Genomic DNA, 25,922 nt, shown 5'->3' with positions numbered 1-25,922 from the left:
ACCTAGTTACAATTACAAAAATTGGATGCAGATTGTTAGATATAAGAAAAGTATGCGTAGGTATGCACTGTAAACAAATTATATACAACAGAATGATAATGATCAAAGTAAATGAGTGGTTGTATACATTGATGCAAGGCCAAAAGCAACAGGTAATATTGCAGGTTTTATAAATAGTACGTGACCTGGGTCAACTAATAAGAAACCCGATTGCATATTTGAGGTGCACAAGGGAAATCATGTATTCGTATGTGTGATAAAATTAATAATTGCAGGGGAAGAGCTGCTAATCGATTACAATTTGAATCGTATAGATACAAACAAAGTTACTAACATGGGGGTGGTATGTACTATATACTATTTAAACCAACCTCCAATTAATGACTCCAATATACCATCTTATTATTAAGTTTTTTTGCTATGTCTATTGTTTTCATTTCGCTAACATGTTTATATTTTTTCTTTATCATAGGGCGACCTGGATCCATCACATAGAACAGACAGGGATGTAGGTCCCGACACTTCTACCAAGCAAGTAAACCTCATTGTAATTATACAAATTAGATAGAAGCAAACTGTTACATTATTATGTTATTTTCTTGAGTGTTTTGGAGTAATTTTGATAGTGTTAATAATATTCTCGTCATAGACGGATGTTCGGGGAAAGGGAAAGGAAACTCCCTTACATCAACACCTCAGCACAGTATTAAGCAATGAGGACTACACAATTTCCACAAACCGTGTAGAAGTGATAGAAATGTTTATCACAAAAATTAATAAAGAGATTGTTGCTTTGGTATGCACGACCCCTCAAACTAATGAGACAAAAGATAGCCCGAATCAATTGATGCAAGTAGTAGAAAACATGCGAGTAAGCAGTAATGAAAGCTTTAATTATAAAAGTTCAATAATGGTTTATATTTTATACTCTTTTATGTCACTAACTAAAATATGTACATGTTATTTTTACAGAATTTCATATGTGATCATCAACCTGGTGGACATGATCAGGGTATTGCAGGTAGTGCAGGTGATGCCCACGTTTTATACGTTAAAACTACTCCTTCTTTGGACTTGTGAACTTGGTTTTTTAATGCTAGTATTATTTACATAGGCCTTTCCCTATCTATACTATTACTCTGTCTTTAGAATGAATAATAATAAGTTTTGTGTGTATATATGATTGTAATAATAGTTTATTAAACTATTAATGAAGTATTCGGTTGCACAATTAGAAGTTCTCATTTGATCTGATGTGATCACTTGTATTTTAATTTACTATTATTAAATTATATTTCAAAGTAGGGACATTAGAAAGACCAATAAAACAGTGTGGATTTTGACAACATGAGATAGCACGTTGAAGCAATCTAAATAAATAGATTCAAGATAATTGAATTACATATGTGGGAACCAGAACCCCTTTGACGAGGATCCTACACAGTTTCATGGATCGATGGGTATAAGTCAATACACCCTATAGAAATAGTTTATTTTAAAAAAATTACTGGGAAAACAAACTTCCTCAGCTCTTCAAACCTTCACATTAGCAGCAAATCTAATATAGTTATCAACACTTGAGGCCCCAATTGGACTTATTCAATTTTTAATCTCAACGTCAACTTCACGGTCGACTTCTTCATCAACATTACCCTCATTTGCAAAATATCTCTCTCATTACCAACTAACTCTCTCATTTGATGGAGTGCAGGTACCACCAAATAGGTATTTGTCAGATGTATCTTCCTTGAGTGAGGGAAATGTAGGAATAGTCGACAAAAGTGGGACATGTAGTAGGTCTAAAATAGGGAGATCAACTAGAGGTCAAAAGATTAGAAGAAAATTCAGTAAATGCATGGAATTTTTCCTTGCTCAAGGGGGGTCATGTTCTTATGATGATGAGACCAAAGGTGACATCGAGGTGCCCTTGAGGTACAAACATCTAGAGAAAAAATGGGTACCCAAGGAACTTCCTCCAATTAACACCAATTTTTGTGTTAACGAGAGGATATATCGCATAGCACCTTCGTCATTACATGGTTTGGGCCTAATTTCCATAGACGGCATAAAGGTTTGTTACAACAAAGTTGCTGAATTTATGGAGTATGTCGGACCTGGTTACAATTACAAAAATTGGATGCAGATTGTTTGATATAAGAAAAGTATGCATAGGTATGCACTGTAAACAAATTATATACAACAAAAAGATAATGATCAAAGTAAATGAGTGGTTGTATACATTGATGCAAGGCCAAAAGCAACAGGTAATATTGCAGGTTTTATAAATAGTACATGACCTAGGTCAACTAATAAGAAACTCGATTGCATATTTGAGGCGCGCAAGGGGAATTGTGTATTCGTATGTGTGATAAAATCAATAAGTGCGGGGAAAGAGCTGCTAATCGATTACAATTTGAATCATATAGATACAAACAAAGTTACTAACATGGGGGTGGTATGTACTATATACTACTTAAACCAACCTCCAATTAATGACTCTAATATACCATCTTATTATTAAGTTTTTTTGCTAAGTCTATTGTTTTCATTTCGCTAACATGTTTATATTTTCTCTTTATCCTAGGGTGACTTGGATCCGTCACATAGATCAGACAGGGATGTAGGTCTCGACACTTCTACCGAGCAGGTAAACCTCATTGTAATTGTACAAATTAGATAGAAGCAAACTGTTACATTATTATGTTATTTTCTTGAGTGTTTTGGAGTAATTTTGATAGTGTTAATAATATTCTTGTCATAGATGAATGTTTGGGGAAAGTGAAAGGAAACTCCCTTACATCAACACCTCAACACAGTATTAAGCAATGAGGACTACACAATTTCCACAAACCCTGTAGAAGTGATAGAAATGTTTATCACAAATATTAATAAAGAGATTGTTTCTTTGGTATGCACGACCCCTCAAACTAATGAGACAAAAGATAGGTCGAATCAATTGATGCAAGAGCAGAAAACATGCGAGTAAGCAGTAAGGAAAGCTTTAATTATAAAAGTTCAATAATGGTTTATATTTTATACTCTTTTATGTGACTAACTAAAATATGTACATGTTGTTTTTACAGAATTTCATATGTGATCATCAACCTGGTGGACATGATCAGGGTATTGCAGGTAGTGCAGGTGATGACCATGTTTTATACATTAAAACTACTCCTTCTTTGGACTTGTGAACTTGGTTTTTTAATGCTAGTGTTATTTACGCAGGCCTTTCCCTATCTATACTATTACTCTCTCTTTTAGAATGAATAATAATAAGTTTTGTGTGTATATATGACTGTAATAATAGTTTATTAAACTGTTAATGAAGTATTCAGTTGCACAATTAGAAGTTCTCATTTGATATGATGTGATCACTTGTATTTTAATTTACTATTATTAAATTATATTTCAAAGTAGGTACATTAGAAAGACCAATAAAACAATGTGGATTTTGACAACATGAGATAGCACGTTGAAGCAATCTAAATAAATAGATTCCATGGACTATCTTTTGTAAGGACTATATTAGTTTATCACTTACACTGCCCTCTTGTCACAAATTTTCATACCTTTGTCCTACATCAAAACCTACCTTCCTTATTCTCCTTCATACTGTTGTATCATTAAGATTAGTATTGAACACTTAATAAAGGTTCATATTTCTTTACAACTCTTAATAAAGGTTCATCCTTGTTTACAATTCTTACATTTTTCATATATTTAATGTATTATTCTTTAGGTGCTGCCAATGTTCCTATGGAAAGGCTGCATCATTCGAGGTTATTTCCAATTGCAATGTCTGCAACAGGAAGCATGCAAACATCCTCTACTACTCATCATGTTGACCCGCCCACTGTTGGTAGATCCTTCTTTTTTTCTCTTTTTTGTTATGTGTTTATTTCCCTTGAAGTGTTCTTTCTTGGGGGCATTTCATAGTGGATTTATTTTCTGCAGCAGGAGATGCACACGAGGATGCGCCAGAGGCGAATACTAGGGATACCATATCATCATTTCCTAGATCTTCCCATATTGCTAGTACAAGAACATTGCATACCACATTGGTGGTGAGCGACGAATAATTGATTCCCTTGAAGATACAGAAGGTTCCAGGTACTTTAAAATTATTATTATATATAGTGTAGTGTAATTGAAATTTACTTACTAATCACTCGTTTTTTGCAGGAAATGATATTTTTTATAAAAATATTAATGACATTGCATTGCAGATGTTTGGGCCCACCATATGTAAAAGGTGGAACATCATATGTGAACTAACCCTAATCCACTATTTTTATTTCACATCATTTCTAGAATAGTTTTCCTTTGATCCATTTCTTGAACTATATTAAAGGTAGCTTCAGTTCATTTTTGAATCTAATAGGTTTGTTTTTTCTTAAAAGGTGGAATGACCAAGAAAATAGGCTAAAAGATGAACTCATAAACCGTATGGTTGAGTTGTTCGGAACTGACACATTCGACAAAACCAAGCTCCTTGAAAAAATTGGCACATATCTAAAGTATGTGAGGGACTGATACAAGACACATTTAGAGAAGAATGTAAAGTATGAGTGTCCCCCCATGATTCCAGAGATGGAGTGGAAGGACTTGATTTTGGATGCGAAGGAGAGAATTGAAAGGAAAAAAGGAAATCCACCACTAGATGCCAAAAGAAGGTATGTGATACTGTTAAGAATGTAATTATATACTAATTACTCTTTATATTTATATAATCTAACATATTTCAAACTTTTCATAGACTGAGTGACACGTCAAAGGCAACCAAGGCAAGACAAGAAAAGAACGGGCAACACAAACTTGGCTTTGGTGGTTATATGAAACTTGTCGCACGAATTGTAAGAATCAGTAAATGAAATATTGCATCAAAATATTTATAAATAGAAAATAATTTATTTTTTATCAAACAATACAAGCAAAATTCAGATACTAAGCAAAAATTCAAAGCTCTTAATTCAATAGAGCACCACAGAAGATGAGAAGAGAATTGCCTACCCGCAAGGCTATACAGTCATGCCTGAATGACTACGAGAATTGGGTGGGAAAACACGAGATTCTATTGCATCCATCACACAAGTAAATAAGCTATATGAAAATAATTTCAAATTGAATACCTTACCAATAATCTATTTGATGTTAAGTTCCAACATAAAGTGAATTTATTTGTTTTAATTAAGCAAGCAATTATAACAATGTGCATGACATTGGAATGTAGCCTGATAATCGTGGAACACAACCTCCACATGAAGGTCCGGATGTGCATCCCAGTAGTGGAGGTATTAATTTGCTATTCAATTTTTTTAATGTAATTATTAATACAAATAAACATCTTAAATTGTAATTGGTGTAGAAATTAATGTAACCTTTTTTGTTAATATTTTAGAGCATGTAGTCGGTGGTGACCAAGTGGAGCATGATCCAAGTAGACAACATCAGGAACGTGATGCTCCCCAGTCAGGTAAAGAGGATCATTGTTATTCATTTAAACATATTTAATTGCAATTGGTGTATTGATTAATGTAACCTTTCATATTTCAATTCCAGAGGATCTAGAGGGTGTTCAACATGTTAAGGTTGAGGCTAGATAAAATGATTTTGAAGATGATGTGGCCCCATCAGGTAAAGAGCGCCATGGTTATGTTTTTTAAATTAATGAAATACTTGTAACAAAAATAAATATAATTTGAATTTAACCCATTTATTTGTTATTGCTAAGGACCCCCCTTTGCATCGGTGTCTTCATCCTCAGAAGAGGACTAGGCATACATTGAGATCACGAGCAGAGGGCATAACAAATGAAGAGGGGGGAAGTGATGAAGAAAATGATGGTTCACTTAGACTTTTCATAGCTTCAAAATAAAAAATAAAAAAAAATGATTGTAATCTACATTATTTGATAATGAGTGATTTTTATGTGTTAATGAATGTAATTATGTGCTAATGAATGTTCATGAATGATATGTGTTAATTAATATTGATGAATGTTGCATGTTAATGAATGTTATGTGTTATTGAACGTTATGTGATAATGAATGAATGTAATATTTTATTCATGGATGAAACAATGAATGAATGTTAGATGTTAACGGGGAATTTAGAATATTGTTAGGGGGGGGAGGGACTAAATGAGCTTCCACCTTCACGTGGTTGACCCTGTTAAGTAGAGAATATTAAACTATTCTCAAAACCAAGCGAAGCTCAATAAGATAACACACTTTTCAATATTTCATTATGTTGCATAGTTAATCTTATTGAATAACATATATTGAATCTTAATTACAGAGTCCAACAGAGCCAACCTGAACAACAACACCACAAGTGAGTGGTTTGTTTTTTAAGTTTTTTTTTTCATGATAATCTCAAAAGGTTCATCTGTAGTGTTATGTGTAACCGTGAAGGTGAGAAATTTATATTTTTTGTGATTCTAACATTTATTTTTTGTTCCAGGTGGATGAATTGGAAGAGGTCAGTGATTACTATCAAAATAGGGGTCGCTTTGATGAACTCATATCCGTGTTTGTGATGAGAAGAAGCACTGGAAGGAACTTACATATTTATATATTCAAGATGATGAATATGATAATGCTACCACTACTATCATGAACCATTCTCTAGAGGCATGGGATAATATGCAATTCAAAGATGTTGTAGTTAAAGTGGCCAATGTTGAATTGTACTGCAAAGTTGTACACTTTTATTTGCAAGAACACCTAGATCTTATTAATGACCTCTTGAATGTCCTTTCCCTTAGGGTAGACCACACATGAATGGTTGACATCATGCGTAAGGTATGACTCTAAACTCTTTTTTTCTATTACTATTTTTAGAATTACTGAGATGTCTTTCACTTGGGTATTAAGTTTTTCTAGATGTTCTCTTTAGCAGCTATTTGGTTTGGAAAAATTTCATGAGAATCTTTTGTGCTCTTGTATTTGTTATCCATGCTAGACATCTCCATCTTGTGAAGTCGTACATGGTTGCAGTATAGAACAATAATGTAGCTGCTGTTAATGAGGCTTTGAATGAAATTTATGTAGAAGAGGAAGATTATGATAGGCTTCGAGAATCTATAGATATGCACGATAACTTTGATCAGATAGGGCTTGCTCAGAGGGTGAGAGGAACTTCTCTATTGGTTCTTTCATTTAAGTTAATGTACGATGTAATTTAGCATTTGAATAATTTTCTAATGATCTTCAATTTCAATTAGGTTGAGAAACATGAACTTCTTGAATTCCAGTTAAAGGCTTTTCTATAGTGAATTTTCAAGGAGGCAAATGATTCTTGAATTTTGTCTGGTTATATTTATTGCTTGCTGAAAATTATGAAATGCTTACTTATAAATGTTTATGAAGTTGTGCTTGTATAAATTAAAAGTATGATTCCTTGATGAAGATTACTTCTGAAAATACCCGATTTAATTATATTAGATCAACAACAGACCAGTGCCTTCATCCCTTACTGATTTCATAATATTTCAAATTGAAAGATCCTACATATAACCATGGAGACAGTTTTAATAACTTATTTTCAAAACAAGACCACATCAAAAGCATCTATATGGATTGTAACTAAAATATAAAATGTAGTTAGTCTGATTGAATTTTAACTATCCAATATAGATGCTTTTGATGTGGTCTTGTGCTTTATTGAATTTTGACTATCCAAGACTACTCTGACCATCTATGCTTTATTGAATTTTGAAATATCCACTCCAATATCAGCAGAAATAATTGGATCAATTTCACCAACTTTTAGTTTCATCATATGGCCAAAGGCCTTGTCAGCATCAATGATCTTTGGTCTCTTGTGGGGAGGGTACAAAGCCCATAACCTCAAATATTCCTCATCCTGATCAAATCTTGAACCAATAAATACATCATTTACACCTTGTATATCCAATTTGAATTCCTTGTTTTCTGAATGCAATAAACTATCAAAGATAAAAGAAGCACCGAGGTCCCAGCTAGTAAACAAAATCATCCCAGCCTCTGTAAGCAGTTGCCTCCCCTTTTGAGGGGTCATTGTGGTTATCTTTGCATCAATTTCCTCTTTTAATTTCTTTAACAACTTAGTCTCATTATCAGGCATTATGTTGGGAATAGAGTCCCTCAATTTATTCCCTTTAAAATTGTACAAGAATGTTTTAAATTATTTGGAATGAATAAAAACATCATCAACAACAAAAGCAAAAAACTCCTCTAACCAAGAGTCGGCATGAACTTCTAATGTTGTCTCTATTTGGCCCTGCATGTCTGCCTCTTCTTCCTTCTCTGGCACTTGCCATCTAGAGACAACTACATTCTCATCAAATTCACTTTCTGCCTCCTCCTCCTTGGTTTCAATTTCCTCGAGTCTCCGTCTCTTTTCTACCAGTTCATTATTCAGTTGATCAATTACCTCTTTGGCCTCTGCATCATCCATGTTCTTGAAGATATCTTCAGCCTCAATACTGACATGTAGATAACCTCCCAAGTTCTGGCTCTTCTTGCAAGACTGAATGTATCCTTCAAGATCATAGTTTTTCCTGGCATAATGCTCATACAAATTGTATTCTTCTATCAGCTTCTTATCAATTATTTCATAAGATTTGGTTGACACTATGGTGAAATAACCAAAACTTAGTATCCCAGGCAGGAAGGCTTGCTTATGTGTATCTACAAAAAATGTAGCATTGGACACACTCAATTGCCTCACAATCTCTCGATAAGTTGTTTTTTTCGATACTAGTTTTGGCAATATGTAGGGGCTCCCCTCAAATCCATATACTCTAAAACATGTAAAATCCTTATTCACAAACTAGTCCCCCTAGTTATGATCAACAATGTGTCTTTCATCATAATCCACGAGTCCTAGGAACCTCTTGATCTCGTCAAAGATAGACCCTTTACATGAAATCCCATACATTTGGTACAATGGCATCACGATAAGTTCTTCAAACTTAATATAGTTGGATCTCATATATCAAGAATCCCAAAGAGATGTCCACAATTGGACGGGCTACTCCTCACCTTCCTTGTTTTTAGTATTTAATTTTAGGCCCTCAGGCCAAAAACCCTTTACATATCCATAAAATAACCTAGATGCATCAATAGTGAATAAAATTTGAAATTGGGATGAGTATCATCCCTAAGGTTTAAAAAACCTTAGTGCAACCTCTCCACCAGATATGTTGCATAGTCAAAAGGCCTAGGTTCATACATTTTTATATCAAAGGCTAACACCAGCGACCCAGTGCTTGCCAGATTAGGCACCTCTACCCCTCCTACTTGCCCACATAACATATATGTGTACTACAAGTAGTGTCTAAACAAATCAATGTTGAATGGTGGCCAGTCTTCCTCTGTTAATTTTCCTACCTGCCTCTTGTGAATGGCAAATTTCTAGCCGGTATATGTAGTGTCCATTCTGAGGTATTCTTCCTCCAATCCCCAAAGGACAAGGGCTTATCAGGACTGGGGTCTAAATTGAAAACCCTATTTATGGTACCCGTAGAAAATATACTAAATGCTTCCCTATTTGGGAGTTGCATGCACCTCTTCACCAAATTATAATTCCTCACCAAAACCTCTAGCAATCTTATGTTTACAAAAAACATTGGGGACTATTAGCTTACCTAAATTTGTCATCCAAGGATTGCAGAGATGCATCTCCTTGCTCCTTCTCAAATAGTGGAACATAAACAATTCATGTCCCCTTACCTTGGTCCAGACATCTCTAATCTCTCTGTACTTGTCTTCTAATTGGTCTCTCCCTAGTAGGTGCTGCTTCGACCTTCTGGATTTTGGGTCAAGTTCTTGCATTTGGTCTATCATGTCTTGGTTTAACTTCGTGACTGGAGGCACCTCTTTAGTTTTTCCTTTCTTTGCCTTAGAGTCAGGGCTCTTGGCCACCCTCTTCTTTCCTATTGAACTTGAAGCTTCCATTTTTGCAATTACAATCCTCTGCTCTATTTTTCAAAGGCACAATGTGTTCTATTTGTGTATTCTTCTTTCACCAACACAGTATTTAGACAAGGCAATTTCTAGTTTTGTCGTATTCTTTTGCAATAATGAACTTCTAATAAAATTTGTCTCGTATGAACCATAGATGCATCTAATGCAAATATTAAATAGAAGACTTTTAAAAAATTTGGTTTTGAATTCTGATATGACAATGACTCATCGACATATGTCTCCCCGATGAATATTTCTCTTTTGGCGCTCTCTGAACAACCCTTTATCTGCTTTGGCATCTTACTTTCTCTTATCAAGATACCCTAAGACGATGACTTCTTTTCCTCCTCATCGGTATATCTCAAACTGATATTCTCATCGGGCATCAAGTGAGCTCATTTAGCATTATCACGATAGGCATTGTTTCCCTGATGGGCTTCACCATCGGCATAGATCTTCCCGATGCAACCAACTTCATTGCCATGAGTCTTCTCGATAGTTTCTTCGCTCTGCTCAATCAGTCTGCTCCTTCATCGGGTATTGGGTTAATCCGAAATGAAACATAACGATAAGCAAATTCTTCCCGATAGAGTATGTTCCATCAGTATATGTTTCATCGATGATTTCTTTGGGCATCGGGGTGGCTCAAAGAAACACATACCAATAGTTTTGGCTATACCAATGCAACCAACTTCATCGCCATGAGTCTTCCTGATAGTGTCTTCACTCTACTCAATGAGTCTACTCCTTCATCGGGTATCAGGGTAATCCGAAATGAAACATACCAATAAGCAAAGTCTTCTTGATAGAGTATGTTCCATCAGTATATGTTTCACCGATGATTTCTTTCAGCGTCGAGGTGGCTCAAAGTAACACATACTGATCGTTTTGGCTATACCGATGCAATTGGCTTCATCTCCATGAGTCTTCCTGATAGTGTCTTCACTCAGCTCAATCAGTCTGCTCCTTCATCAAGTATTGAGGTAATCTAAAATGAAACATACTGATAAGCAAAGTCTTCCCGATAGAGTATGTTCCATCAGTATATGTTTCATAGATGATTTCTTTGGATGTCAGGGTGGCTCAAAGTAACACATGTTGATTGCTTTGGCTATACCGATGGACTCTTCTTTTTGCCACTCTTATCAGTATAAGTCTTACTGATACCCTCATCAACTATCGGCAAGACAATTCTCCACTGTGGTCGCTAGTGTTTACTATGTCAATGGGTCATATCGGTATAGTTTCTGCCAATGCACCAATTCTCCTCAGCTTTGCTCCTTGATCGGTATAACTTCTGCTGATGAGTACAACTCCGGCTTGCTACGCTCTCTCATCAGTATATGGTATCTCAATGCCTCCTCACCTCAATTGGGTGACTGTGAACTTGTAGAGGAATTGCTAGTGTATTTTGTGGAATAGGTATACAATTGGTAAAACATATAGTTGGTTGTTCTCTCTCATAGGGTAAAGTATATTTTAAATTTTTATTTTGGATTGGGTCATTGAAATGGGGCTTACTTTTGCAATTTGGAACTACAGGGCAAGAAACAATGCTTTGCTTCATGCTTGTTCATAAGCTATGACTTGATCAGACCAGATGTGGCTTTTTAACTTGCCTGGATGAATAATATGATTGACTTTGTGTTTTCATACCTACTTCAGGTTCTTGATATACTCTGATAATTCTGTGAATATTTTAAGTTTCTCTTTAATAAACATTTTGAATCTTCTACACAATTAAATAGCTAATATTCAAAAAAAAAAATTCAAATTTCATTCGAGAATACATGACAAAAGTTGATGAGCTTGTTAAGGACAAGTTAGAGGTTGTCCAAGAAGAGAAATCCAAGGAGAAAGAAGAGAAAGATCTTGTTACTCAACAGGTATGCATTTTGCTTAATTGAGCCTCAAGGAGCTCTTGTTCTACTCTACTGACGGTTTTTAAAAATTCAAATAAATATGTGCCTATTTTGTTTACAGATTATAGCATTTTAAGAGCACAATTAAGGAAATTATAGAAAATAGCATGCGCATTTTTAAGAGCATAATTAAGGAAATTATAAAAAATAGCTTTTTTCGGGAAATTATAGAAAAATTATTTGCTAACATATTGCACTGTCTAAAAATGATAATCTTTACAAGGATGCAATGGAAACTAGTTCTCAATCGAGTGATCGTGAACTTGCTTAGGAATTTGTTGGTGTATTTTGTGGAACAAGTTAGAGGTTGTCCAAGAAGAGAAATCCAAGGAGAAAGAAGAGAAAGATCTTGTTTCTCAACAGGTATGCATTTTGCTTAATTGAGCCTCAAGGAGCACTTGTTCTACTCTACTGGCGGTTTTTTAAAATTCAAATAAATATGTGCCTATTTCGTTTACAAAATATAGCATTTTAAGAGCATAATTAAGGAAATTATAGAAAAATAACATTTTTCAGGAAATTATAAAAAAATTATGTGCTAACATATTGCACTGTCTAAAAAGGATAATCTTCACAAGGATGCAATGGAAACTAGTTCTCAATCGGATGATCATGAACTTGCACAAGAAATGTTGGTGTATTTTGTGGAACAAGTTAGAGGTTGTCCAAGAAGAGAAATCCAAGGAGAAAGAAAAAAAGTTCATGTTGCTCAACAGGTATGCATTTTGCTTAATTGAGCCTCAAGGAGCACTTGTTCTACTCTACTAACGGTTTTTTAAAATTCAAATAAATATGTGCCTATTTTGTTTACAAAATATAGCATTTTAAGAGCATAATTAAAGAAATTATAGAAAATAGCATGCACATTTTTAAGAGCATAATTAAGGAAATTATAGAAAAATAGCATTTTTCAGGAAATTATAGAAAAATTATGTGCTAACATATTGCACTGTCTAAAAAGGATAATCTTTATAGGGATGCAATGGAAACTAGTTCTCAATCGGGTGATCGTGAACTTGCAGAGGAATTGCTGGTGTATTTTGTGGAATAGGTATTTTGTGGAACAAGTTAGAGGTTGTCCAAGAAGAGAAATCCAAGGAGAAAGAAGAGAAAGATCTTTTTGCTCAACAGGTATGCATTTTGCTTAATTGAGCCTCAAGGAGCAATTGTTCTACTCTACTGACGGTTTTTAAAAATTCAAATAAATATGTGCCTATTTTATTTACAGAATATAGCATTAAGAGCATAATTAAAGAAATTATAGAAAATAGCATGCGCATTTTAAGAGCATAATTAAGGAAATTATAGAAAAATAGCATTTTTCAAGAAATTATAGAAAAATTATGTGCTAACATATTGCACTGTCTAAAAAGGATAATCTTTACAAGGATGCAATGGAAACTAGTTCTCAATCAGGTGATCATGAACTTGCAGAGGAATTGTTGGTGTTTTGTGGAATAGGTATTTTGTGGAACAAGTTAGAGGTTGTCCAAGAAGAGAAATCCAAGGAGAAAGAAGAGAAAGATCGTGTTTCTCAACAGGTATGCATTTTGCTTAATTGAGCCACAAGGAGCACTTGTTCTACTCTACTGACAGTTTTTAAAAATTCAAACAAATATGTGCCTATTTTGTTTACAGTTTATAGCATTTTAAGAGCATAATTAAGGAAATTCTAGAAAAATAGCATTTTTTCGGGAAATTATAGAAAAATTATGTGCTAACATATTGCACTGTCTAAAAAGGATAATCTTTACAAGGATGCAATGAAAACTAGTTCTCAATCGGGTGATCATGAACTTGCAGAGGAATTGTTGGTGTATTTTGTGGAACAGGTATTTTGTGCAACAAGTTAGAGGTTGTCCAAGAAGAGAAAGATCTTGTTGCTCAAGAGGTATGCATTTTGCTTAATTGAGCCTCAAGGAGCACTTGTTCTACTCTACTGGCGGTTCTTAAAAATTCAAATAAATATGTGCCTATTTTGTTTATAGAATATAGCATTTTAAGAGCATAATTAAGGATATTATAGAAAATAGCATGCGCATTTTTAAGAGCATAATTAAGAAAATTATAGAAAAAATAACATTTTTTAAGGAAATTATAGAAAAATTATGTGCTAACATATTGCTTGGGCGCAAGAAGTTGAGTCCCACTTTTGGGAAAAAAGTGGAAGTGTTTTCCTTATTTTTTGAATTTTTTGTCGATTGATGTCAAAATTTGAGGTACTTAGAGTTTGAATCTGAAAAAACTTTAGTAATAGAAAATGTAGTGCTCAGAATCTAATTTCAATACCCACATGGTAGAAATTGCTTTTTAGTAGGCATATTTAAAAACCACTTTTTTAAAATGCCTGTTTCGGGACCATACCACATGTGTACGACTACCATATTTTGACGCAAATAAAAGAATGTTTGCAAATCCTTCTAGGAAAAGATACCTAATACACAAATATTGATGAGAATTTTTTTTCTTATTTTTTTATTGAATATATTTTTTTTAATTAATTTTTAATTGACTATAAAGTACATTTTCAAAACATCTGGTGTACGACCACCATAACTTGATGAAAATTTCATATTTTTTAATTATTATTTTTTTAATCTTCAAAAGAATTGTATGTAGATTGATGTCATATAAATTTTTTTCAAAAAAACCTAAAAACAAAAAAGTTATTAATGTTTTACTAAACCTCACTATTTTACATTTAGGTACCACTTTTGATTAATAAATAATGCAAAAATAGTACAACTAATCATATCACTATGAAATTTGCATTTTTGAAATTAGGACAGGGAGAACTCTAATGGGTTTTTGTTTTATCAAAAAATACGATTAGGAAGACCTTCAAAAAGTTATGGCAAGGCAAAAATCTAGTATTCCAGTGCCTTAGCCATTTTTTTGGAGGTCCAAGCATAGACTTGGTCCCACCAAGCCTAACCTGAAGCCAAAAATGAGGCATAGGTGTGTTTCCTGCTCCATCTTTAATGAAACGGGCACTCGTTATTTAAAATTCAAAAAATGGGCACCCGTTTTGAAATTTATAGCACTTTAAGAAACGGGTACACGTTTTTAGAAATGGGTGCCTGTTTTTAGAAACGGGTGCCCATTTTTAGAAACGTGTGCCCATTTCTAAAAATCATGCACCCATTTCTCTATGGTGGTCTGATCCTAAATGGGCACCCATTTTATTTTTATGGGTCGGGGATTCGAAGCTAAACGGCTACCCATTTCTTAAAAAACAGGCACTCATTTCTAGCGGCAAACTTTTTTGTTCACAGACTTCCGCGGAATTGGGACCCAACAGTTGTCTAAAAAGGATAATATTTACAAGGATGCAATGGAAACTAGTTCTCAATCGAGTGATCGTGAACTTGCATAGGAATTGCTGGTGTATTTTGTGGAACAAGTTAGAGGTTGTCTAAGAAGAGAAATCCTAGGAGAAAGAAGAGAAAGATCTTGTTGCTCAACAGTTATGCATTTTTCTTAATTGACCCTCAAGGAGCACTTGTTCTACTCTACTTACAGTTTTTAAAAATTCAAATAAATATGTGCCTATTTTGTTTACAGGATATAGCATTTTAAGAGCATAACTAAGGAAATTATAGAAAATAGCTTGCGCATTTTTAGGAGCATAATTAGGGAAATTATAGAAATATAGCATTTGTCAAGAAATTATAGAAAAATTATGTGCTAACTTATTGCACTGTCTAAAAAGGATAATCTTTACAAGGATGCAATGGAAACTAGTTCTCAATCGAGTGATTGTGAACTTGCAGAGCAATTGCTGGTGTATTTTATGGAACAAGTTAGAGGATGTCCAAGAAGAGAAATTCAAGGAGAAAGAAGAGAAAGATCTTGTTGTTCAATGGGTATGCATTTTGCTTAATTGAGCCTCAAGGAGCACTTGTTCTACTCTACTGACGATTTTTAAAAATTCAAATAAATATGTGCTTATTTTGTTTACAGAATATAGCATTTTAAGAGCATAATTAAAGAAATTACAGAAAATAGCATGCACATTTTTAAGAGCATAATTAAGGAAATTATAGAAAAATTGCATTTTTCAAGAAATTATAGAAAAATTGCGTGCTAACATATTGCACTGCCTAAAAAGGATAATCTTTACAATGATGCAATGGAAAATAGTTCACAATCGCGTGATCGTGAACTTGCATAGGAATTGCTAGTGTATTTTGCGGAACAAGTTGGAGGTTGTCCAAGAAGAGAAATCCAAGGAGAAAGAAGAGAAAGATCGTGTTGCTCAAGAAGTATGCATTTTGCTTAATTGAGCCTCAAGGAGCACGTGTTCTACTCTACTGACGGTTTTTAAAAATTCAAATAAATATGTGCCTATTTTGTTTACAGAATATAGCATTTTAAGAGCATAATTAAGGAAATTATAGAAAATAGCATGTGCATTTTAAGAGCATAATTAAGGAAATTATAGAAAAATTATGTGTTGGCATATTGCACTGTCTAAAAATGATAATGTTTACAAGGATGTAGTGGAAACTAGTTCTCAATCGGGTGATCATGAACTTGCAGAGGAATTATTGGTGTATTTTGTGGAACAGGTATTTTGTGGAACAAGTTAGAGGTTGTCCAAGAAGAGAAATCCAAGGAGAAAGAAGAGAAAGATCTTGTTGCTCAATAGGTATATATTTTGTTTAATTGAGCCTCAAGGAGCACTTGTTCTACTCTATTGATGATTTTTAAAAATTCAAATAAATATGTGCCTATTTTGTTTACAAAATATAGTATTTTAAGAGCATAATTAAGAAAATTTTAGAAAATAGCATGCACATTTTTAAGAGCATAATTAAGGAAATTATAAAAAAATAGCATTTTTCAGGAAATTATAGAAAAATTATGTGATAACATATTGCACTGTCTAAAAAGGATAATCTTTACAAGGATGCAATGGAAACTAGCTCTCAATCGGGTGATCGTGAACTTGCAAAGGAATTGTTGGTGTATTTTGTGGAACGGGTATTTTATGGAATAAGTTAGAGGTTGTCCAAGAAGAGAAATCCAAGGATAAAGAAGAGAAAGATCTTGTTGCTCAACAAGTATGCATTTTGCTTAATTGAGCCTCAAGGAGCACTTGTTATACTCTATTGACGGTTTTTAAAAATTCAAATAAATATGTGCCTATTTTGTTTATAGAATATAGCATTTTAAGAGCATAATTAAGAAAATTATGGAAAATTGCATGCATATTTTGAAGAGCATAATTAAGGAAATTATAGAAAAATAACATTTTTTAGGAAATTATGAAAAAAAAATGTGCTAACATATTGCACTGTCTAAAAAGGATAATCTTTACAAGGATGCAATGGAAACTAGTTCTCAATTGGGTGATCATGAACTTGTAGAGGAATTGCTGGTGTATTTTATGGAATAGGTATACAATTGGTAAAGCATATAGTTGGTTGTTCTCTCTCACGGGCTAAAGTATATTTTGAATTTTCATTTTGGATTGGGGCATTGAAATGGGGTTTACTTTTGCATTTGGAACTGCAGGGTAAGAAACAATGCTTTGCTTCATGCTTGTTCATATGCTATGACTTGATCAGACCAGATGTGGCTTTGAAACTTTCCTAGATGAATAATATGATTGACTTTGTGTTTCTATACCTACTTCAAGTTCTTGATATACTCTGATGATTCTGTGAATATTTTAAGTTTCTCTTTAATAAACATTTTAAATCTTCTACAGAAATAAATATGTGCCTATTTTGTTTACATAATATGTATGCTCAGCTTCTTCCCCTTTGCTTTGCTAGCACCTCCAATGTCTGGCATAGGAGTGGGCATGGGAGGTTTCTTTCAACCAGGTATGCGTGGAATGGGAATGCCTCCCATGCCAGCTTACAGTATGCCACCTATGGGTGGCTATTGATAGGATTGAAGAACTTAACGTGGGACACAATTCTTCAATCATACATGGTTTTTTGAGGCTGGTCTACGAGTGGAAAGATTAGATTATCAAATTGTTTTTATTGTCATTTAGTTGGTTGATACAAATTAATGAATCTTTAGTATTATCGTATTGGTCAATTAGTTCAAATCTTTCCATCCACCAAGCATTCGATGCCTGAACCGTCGCATGATTAGATTGTCAGATTATTTTTATTGTCGTTTGGTTGGCTGATACAGAATAATGAATCTTTAATATTATCGTATTGGTCAATAAGTGCAAACCTTTCCATCCACCAAGCATCCGACGAGGATGTTGTATTTTTGACAGCATCCTTGTCGGATAAGCAGTGAGGGGTCATCAAAATTCCGACGCCCACACAATTTATTCTGATGACTTATCGAGTTTTGTCGACAGCTAAGCAGTGAGGGGGCGTCAGAATTCTGACGCCCACCCAATTTATTCTGATGACTTATTGATTTTTGTCGATGCCCAGACCATCACACATACAACATCCTCGTTGGTGTGGATGCCCTCGTTGCTATCAGAATTATGATGGCTAAACAGTGACAAAGTCGTCTCCATTCAGACACCCGAACCGTCACACATATAGAATCCTCATTGGTGTGGATACCCTCCTTTTCGTCAAAATTCTGACCGCTAAATAGTGACGGGGTTGTTTGAATTCAGATGCCCAAATCGTTGCACATGCAATATCCTCACCAGTGCGGATTCCCTAGTTGTTATTAAAATTTCGACGACTTATCAAGTTTTACCAACGGCTAAGCGCAGCCATGGTCGTCATCAGAAGAGTCTTCGACGCCATCGAAATTCTAATGGTCTTGAGCACCGTCGGAATGTCCGACTACAAGTTTTCGACGATGTTGCTTGTCGGCAATCTGTTGAATTGTAGTCGGAATCCAGTCGAACTGCCATCAGAATTTGAGGCCAAATGTATTAGTGATAGTTCAAATGATTAAAAATTTGAATTTTAGAGAGACAATAAAAATTTTAGGCCTAAGATCATCCAAAAGTAACAACAAGAACTATTGTGAGAAATCTATTTGATGCATATCAAGCTATTGGCTCAAAATCACGTACTAAAAATTCTAATGTTACTCGACATGTCATTACATCAACCAAAATGAGAAAGAAAAAAAAAGATTGTTTGATAAGCAAAACAAGTAAGTCATTAAACGTTAGTAGAATGACATTAAGTAAAGCATTACAGAGGCAAAAAAAATAGAGGAACCTAACAATAATTCTCTTTGGGCATTCTTGGGTAGACTACCACGCAAAGAAAAGGTTGTTGTTGATGCACTAAGAACATTAATTGAATTTTTTTGGCATCACATCACAAGAGTTTCTCCCAACCAAAGAGATGTTGTTAGAAGGTGAATCAAGTCTACAAATCATGAGCCACATGCCAAACACTATTTGGATATGACAAACAAAATTTATGAAAGATTCCTTGAAAAGTTTCCTCAAATAAGAATTTGTCAAAGATTGTTTGAAATGGAAAAACCTTTTTATATTAAGATTAATCATGTACGCACCATGTGTTGTTGTAGGATGCATATTGAATTTTCCATGCACTATGATATTTTTCATCATATTTTTTCTACTTTGCACACTAACGATGTTTTGTAGGAATGCAATATACAAGCACCTCCTAAGTCGGCAAGAGAATTTATTTCAAGTGTGCTATGTAATAGACATGATGGTTGCATTTATTAAAAGATGTCTTTTTTCGAAGGTTCTTGTGCTATATGTGGTGGTTTGCAACGTTTACCAAGATGTGTACATTTGGAGAGCACACATGAATTTGGTATGAAACTAGTTTCTTTTGGAAAATACAAGACAGACACATATGGAGTTAAATATCGAAAAGATTTGAAGAGATGTGAGTTAGTAAAAAATAATATATGTGTAGCTGACTTTATGAAAATGTTTCAAGATAAACTAGTTTATGAGTACATAATGCATACACATAGAGCTTCATGGTTAGATGAGCAATTCAAGTTATGCAAGGACACATTCCTCTTGGCACCATTGTCTCTATCGTTGATTTTGCTGAAAATTATACACTACAACCTCAAAATGAAGTGAAATCTATGTATTATCATTCTACACAAGTTTCTATTTTTGTACACATAACATTCATGCATGCAGATGATAACACGGAGGAGGATAGAAAGGTTGTAAGAGATCGTACTCATTCATCAAAGTTTGTACAAGGATGCTTTAAAGTTTTCTATGATAATTTAAAGGAAAGAAACATACAATACAACCGACACTTAATATGGTCAGTTAATTGCACCTCACAATTCAAGAGTGCAAGGATGTTTTATTGATATATATCATCGGTGAATTGTTCTATATTCATTTTTTGTATATATAAATGCTCATGAGCTGATTTGTGCATGTCTAGGGGCATAATTTTGTATATTTAAATGGCCATGAGCTGATTTGTACATATTTAGATGCCAAATTTTGTATATTAAAATGGCGGTGAGCTGAATTGCACATATTTAAATGCCAAATTTTGTATAAAATCTCATGAGATGATTTGTAACACATTTTTTTGTATATTTGAATAGCCAAGAGCTGATTTGTTCATATTTAGAGGCAATTTTTTGAATAATATGTGACAATGTTTTGTGATTATGTTTTGAGTTTATGTGATGTGATAAGGTCAATCATGACCATTCTTGATAAGTTCAATCATGAGCATTCTTGATTCTTGTATAATCATGGAGAATTATTTGAGTCATTATTGGGTCATGGGAGTCATAGATTGAGTCTAGATACAATTTGAGAAAAAATTGTCATTATTGTCAAAAAAGTTGTCAAGCAACTTCTACATCACGTCGATAGGGTATGGCTCTCAACATTCTAGTGCTTTTGGAGGCATGATAGGAGCATGCCTAGCATAAAATTTCCCACCCATATGCGCTCATGATGCTGGTTTGTGCACACGACAAATGAAATCGATTCTATCATATCTTGCAACTTTGCATTGCATGCAACTGATAGTTTTTGCAACAGGCAAAAAAATGCTACCAATTGAAAATGGCTCTGAGTCATTAGAAACTGAGATAGGCCATTGTAGATGAGCCTCACGTGACACTATAAGTTCAAATAGATCAATCATATGTTTGACAATTTTTTGGACTCAGGGCACTTGAGAGATCGCGCTGGTAGGGTATGGCTCTCGATGTTCCAATGCTTTGGGAGGCACGACAGGAGCATGCCTACCATAAACCTGCCCACCCGGATGTTCTCGTGACGTTGGTTTGTGTACATGACGAACGAAATCAATTCTAGCCTATCTTGCAACTTTGACAACTTTGACAACTTTGACAACAACTAAGCAACTTTGACAACAATTGAGCAACTTTTACATATTTTATCCAAATGACCCCAAACTTTCACAAATGGCTTCAAATGATCATTAATGGTCCCAAATTACCTTATTTAGATAATACAATTATAAAACAAGACGAGAACCAAAATTTGACCATTGCGAGTATGAGGGTGCTCTCGCACCACACACATTGACAGATATAAATGAAAGGAATCAAAAGCATCCACTGATCATTACCATGGATCAAATCTGACCATTACCATTGAATTTTATTTTCATTGAAATAAAGAGTTTTGTATGGTTAATTCAACATTTTAGAAAGTTTATCAAATCATATTCCACGATTGCAATATTTTATATCATCGATTTTTGTTGTTTATATTCATATTTGTAATGGTGAAAAAAAAGGTGAATGATGGAGAGATCAAGAGGAAATCTTTTCTTCCCTCCAAGGAGAGATGAATGTTTCACTATGGATTTCCCTTCAAACACTTTATCCACATTACATTTAAAAGAGGGGAAAATTCACTAGATCCAATCTCTTAGGGAAGAGATTGAATACTAAATGAATTAAATGTGATAGAAATAACAAGCTAACCCCTCTTTTAGAATGGAAAAAGATTGAATTATGTGTTGTAAGACTAAGTGTAAAAGTAGCAAATAACTAATTATAACTCAAGATAGAAGCATGAGATGAAGTTGTGCACATGGATCTGGCTATAATATGTTGAGCCAAAGCTGCCCTGCAAATTTGAGGAAAAGTTGTCGGGACCGTGTTGAAAGTGTTCACGGTCCTCCAAAAAATCTGTGAAATGAAAAGAGTTTTTCTGCCTTTGCAAATGGATCTCGAATCTGCAAACATAGTTGTGCACCTGCAACCTACACATAGAAAAGAGAGGAAAGGGGGTTGGGATTGGGGTTTTGCCTTTAGGTCAAACCCCAGTTTTGGAATTAACCAAATGTTGAAAGAAAGTACTTGCAAGTAAATGTAAATGAAATACTGAAATGTAAGTCACCTCAAGAGAGGTTGTAGATAGAATGTAGGTAGATTTGCTTGTATGAAATTGAATGTTGAAAGGGATCTCTTCAATGGTTGAATCCTTGACTTGAATGCAACATCTGGCCTTGAAGGGAGACTTGAGAATGATCAATGCTGGAAAGGAATGCTTGAATGTTGTAACTTATGCCCGCCTTATCGCTTATCCAATTTTTTCACTTGTTGAACTTCTCTACAAATGAGAGGGAAAATATGACTTATGTACTCTTCAATTGGGACTAATTGACTGATTTTTCCTCATAGGCTGACACAGGGAAAGTTTTTCCCACTTTATGCAATGTCCAATGCAAAGATAGGATAGAGGGGGCCTCAAAATAGGGCAAGGATAGGGGCGCCATGCCCCTATCCTAAGAGGGATAGGGGTGTCACGCTCCTGTCCTACCCTTATCTTAGGACAAGAAGCAGGTTCATGCAATGTGGAGGACAAAACAAGTATAGTTTATGGGGGTTAAGCAAGTTTCAAGTCTCCGATCAGGATTGGGGATTGAAATCACCAACGTGAAGACCCTAATATGGTCACAAATTGCAAGGGTCACAATTTTATGACACTACATTTAGCCCCCACTTTAGCTGGAGTATAAGCGTACGCCAATACTGTTGGTAAAGTACAAGGAAACAAGATTGAAAGACTTCTACTACGTCAAGGAGGAAAGATGCACCAAGCCCCTAGTGAACTAAGAATCTTATGACATCGATTGACAAAGTAAAAGGAAAGATCAAGAAGGGAAAACCATGACTGCAAGTAGCAAGGTTCCCCTCACTATGAGTCACGAAAGAAATACCAAAATTACAAAGCCAAGTTCACTAAATAATTTTAAGTATCAAAAAGGAAAATATGAGTGGAGTGTATGCCCCAACGTTAAAGCGATTGCACACACCTTATCGAGAATGATTTATTTAAGGTAGGATACACTCAAGAGAGAGAGAAGAGAGGGAGCACATTATCACAAGGATTTAGTCCCCAATCAAGGAATAAACCCAAGGATAATGAACACAAAACATGTGGTAGTTTTGCTTTCCTCGGGGTCAATATGATGTATGATAACTCATGTATATCATATATATATGTGCATATAATAATCATCATTCCCCAAGGAAAAGACACTACCTTGGAAGAAAGGGAATAGAGGGTGTCTTTTGAGTCAACATGAAAGAGACCAAAAGAGATCTCAATGCTTTGTATCATCCTCAAGTAGACATTGAGGGAAAAATAGAAGAACAGGGATACACATAGAAGAATAGTCACAAAGAGCAAGAGAGGAGAGAGAGAGAAGATCTACAGTGCTAATATTGCCAATCTAGCACGACATCCACCTCCCAATCATGTTGATCACTATTTTGGGAAGGTGAGAAACATGCTAGAGGAGCGACATCGAGCACATCAAATGGATCTTTCACAAGATCCAAACAAGGACTATGCTCATGTGCTAAGTCACTTTGTTTGATTCTAGGAGCTAGGATTAGGGTTTTTAAAAATTCAGTTGATAAATTCTTGTCCATATCAACATATTTATAGTCACTATCAGAAGAATTAGGAGTTGTGTTGCCATCACGAATAACATTTTCACTCATTTCTTCATCAAGATTTATAGAAAGAGGAGAACAAACATGAATAGGAGTAAAACCATCACATATTTTTTATAATTTATGATTTGGATATGTATGTTCAACATCTTGCTTAGGAGAAAAGGGAGTCATGTCAATTCTTTGAGTCTTGGGAGATTGAATGTTTTAACGAATAGCTTCATGAGCTCAAGCATGACACCTTCTTCGGTGGTCTCTCGCACAACGATTTTGTCGATTCTTAGTGAAAGACTGAGAAGGAGGAACATTTTTTGAAGGAGGAATAGTCTCCTCTTTGATAATTGAAGGTTTAGGTTGAGGTCTTTTAGGTTGGACAAGAGGAGAGGCGACCCTCTTCTCTCTATAAGAGGAAGGAGGTGGAACTGTGCCATATAAAGGAGCAATATTAGGTGTAGGAAGGAGACCAAGTCCATCATGGGGAGGTGGTACAGGTCTAACCTTAGGAGGAATATTGTTGTTCTTCTTAGGATAAGGTATAGTCACATCCATAGGAATAGGTTGAGGATTTTCCTTAGGAGGAAGATTAGTCTTATCCGTTATGGGAAGGATTTAATCTTCAAGAAGGATGGGAATGTCAAGTGTTGGGGATCTAGGTTGACTCAAGGATAAAATCATATCTTTCTTCCATTTTTTATAAGATTGGAAAAGAGCATCGCTCCTTTGTGGAAGAGATTGAAATTGATTAGGCCAAAAAAGATCAATAGGAACACTAGGGCTTCTTTCAGATGGAAAAAATAAGCTACAGTTCACGGTTATGATTTCTCCATTTTGGGGAAATTTCAAACACTTATAATTGGAGAAGCAATAGCCTTCATGGAAGATAGCCAAGGGTAGCCCAACTTCACACGGAATTGTTCGGAAGAAGGAATGATAACAAAGGTGACATCCATAGATTTAGTATGAACCTCAATATGAATGGTGATAGAACCAATGGTAGGACAAGAGAAGCCATCAAATAACTTTACAACCACTTTAGAGTCATCATAGATCAGTTTATGCAATCATAAAGTGAAGAGATACTCCTCAGTGATGATATTAACCATGCAAGTGGGATCAACAAGATCACCACAACAAGGTATGTCCTTAACCTTCACAACTCTGTATAAAGGCCCATCAGGTGCCCTAATGGTCTCACTAGGGTTGAATGTAATACAAGGATCCTTAAGTGTCTCTTGTTTTTCTACCATGCTCACCAAATTTAGAGCTTTGGTAGTAAGATCAGAAGGAGAGAAAGAGGTGTGTTCAGTCTCAATCACGTTAGAGGTATGAGAAGGCAAAGGATCAGTGAAAATCTTAAGATTTTGATTAGGAGGAGCTACTGATTTGTTTCCCTTATCATTCACCCCTACCATAGATATAGTATTATTATCAATCAAATCTTGAATCTTACCTTTCAATATAAAACATTTCTCAGTATCATGACTAGGCTGACGATGAAATTGACAAAAGGAATTGCTATCAAAATAAAGGGATGCAAACGTACATGGGTCAACTAGTTTGATAGGAGGAGGTTTGATCACATTTCTATGCAATAACTGAGACATAATACTATGTAAAGATTAATTCAAAGGAGTAAATTGTCTTTCTCTTTTAAAGAATTTAGAAATAGGAGGCATACCTATTGTAGCACTCATATTGTTGTTGTTGATTGTATCATTGAACTTGATGATTTTTGTTGGTTTGAACTTCACAAATGGTTGTTGAACACTCTCCCCCTTATCACTTGGAGCCATAGGAGTAGATTGCTTCATTTGACTCACAACCAGTTGATAATTGTGGAGTGTGGTGCACAACTATGGAAAGGAAGTAAACTTAGACAAAAGAAGCTTTTACCTGATATCTTTTTGCAAATTAGAAATGAAAATTCTTTGAATATCATTATCGAGTACATGAAAAGAATTTGAGCACACAAATGCTTATATCTACTAATGAAATCGATCACTTTTTCTTTAACACCTTATTTACAATGCATTAAATTAATCAAAGTGATTGTAGGACCAATGTTGTTTTGAAATTGTTGAATGAAATCATTTGCTAATTGTTGAAAAGAAGTGATAGAATAACAAGTCAAAGAGCAATACCATTGTAAAGCATTATCTCATAGTGTTCTTGTAAACAGTTTTGC

At 34.7% G+C, this 25,922-nt stretch overlaps 1 protein-coding gene across 1 annotated transcript in view; it reads right to left on the bottom strand.

The window, feature by feature from the left end:
- Positions 1-7,561: 7,561 nt before the first annotated feature.
- LOC131869370 (uncharacterized) overlaps positions 7,562-25,922 on the bottom strand; it is a 34,563-nt gene continuing 16,202 nt past the window's right edge. The window contains exons 2-3 of the mRNA XM_059215744.1: positions 8,222-8,542; positions 7,562-7,586 (exon numbers count right to left, since the gene is read on the bottom strand). Of these exons, the coding sequence (XP_059071727.1) occupies positions 7,562-7,586; positions 8,222-8,542 (346 nt within the window). The remainder of the gene's footprint in view (positions 7,587-8,221; positions 8,543-25,922) is intronic.

Source organism: Cryptomeria japonica, chromosome 2, assembly GCF_030272615.1.
Source record: "Cryptomeria japonica chromosome 2, Sugi_1.0, whole genome shotgun sequence".
NCBI lineage: Eukaryota > Viridiplantae > Streptophyta > Pinopsida > Cupressales > Cupressaceae > Cryptomeria > Cryptomeria japonica.
The sequence above is the reverse complement of the archived record's forward strand: the minus strand, read 5'-3'. Positions and strand labels throughout refer to the sequence as shown.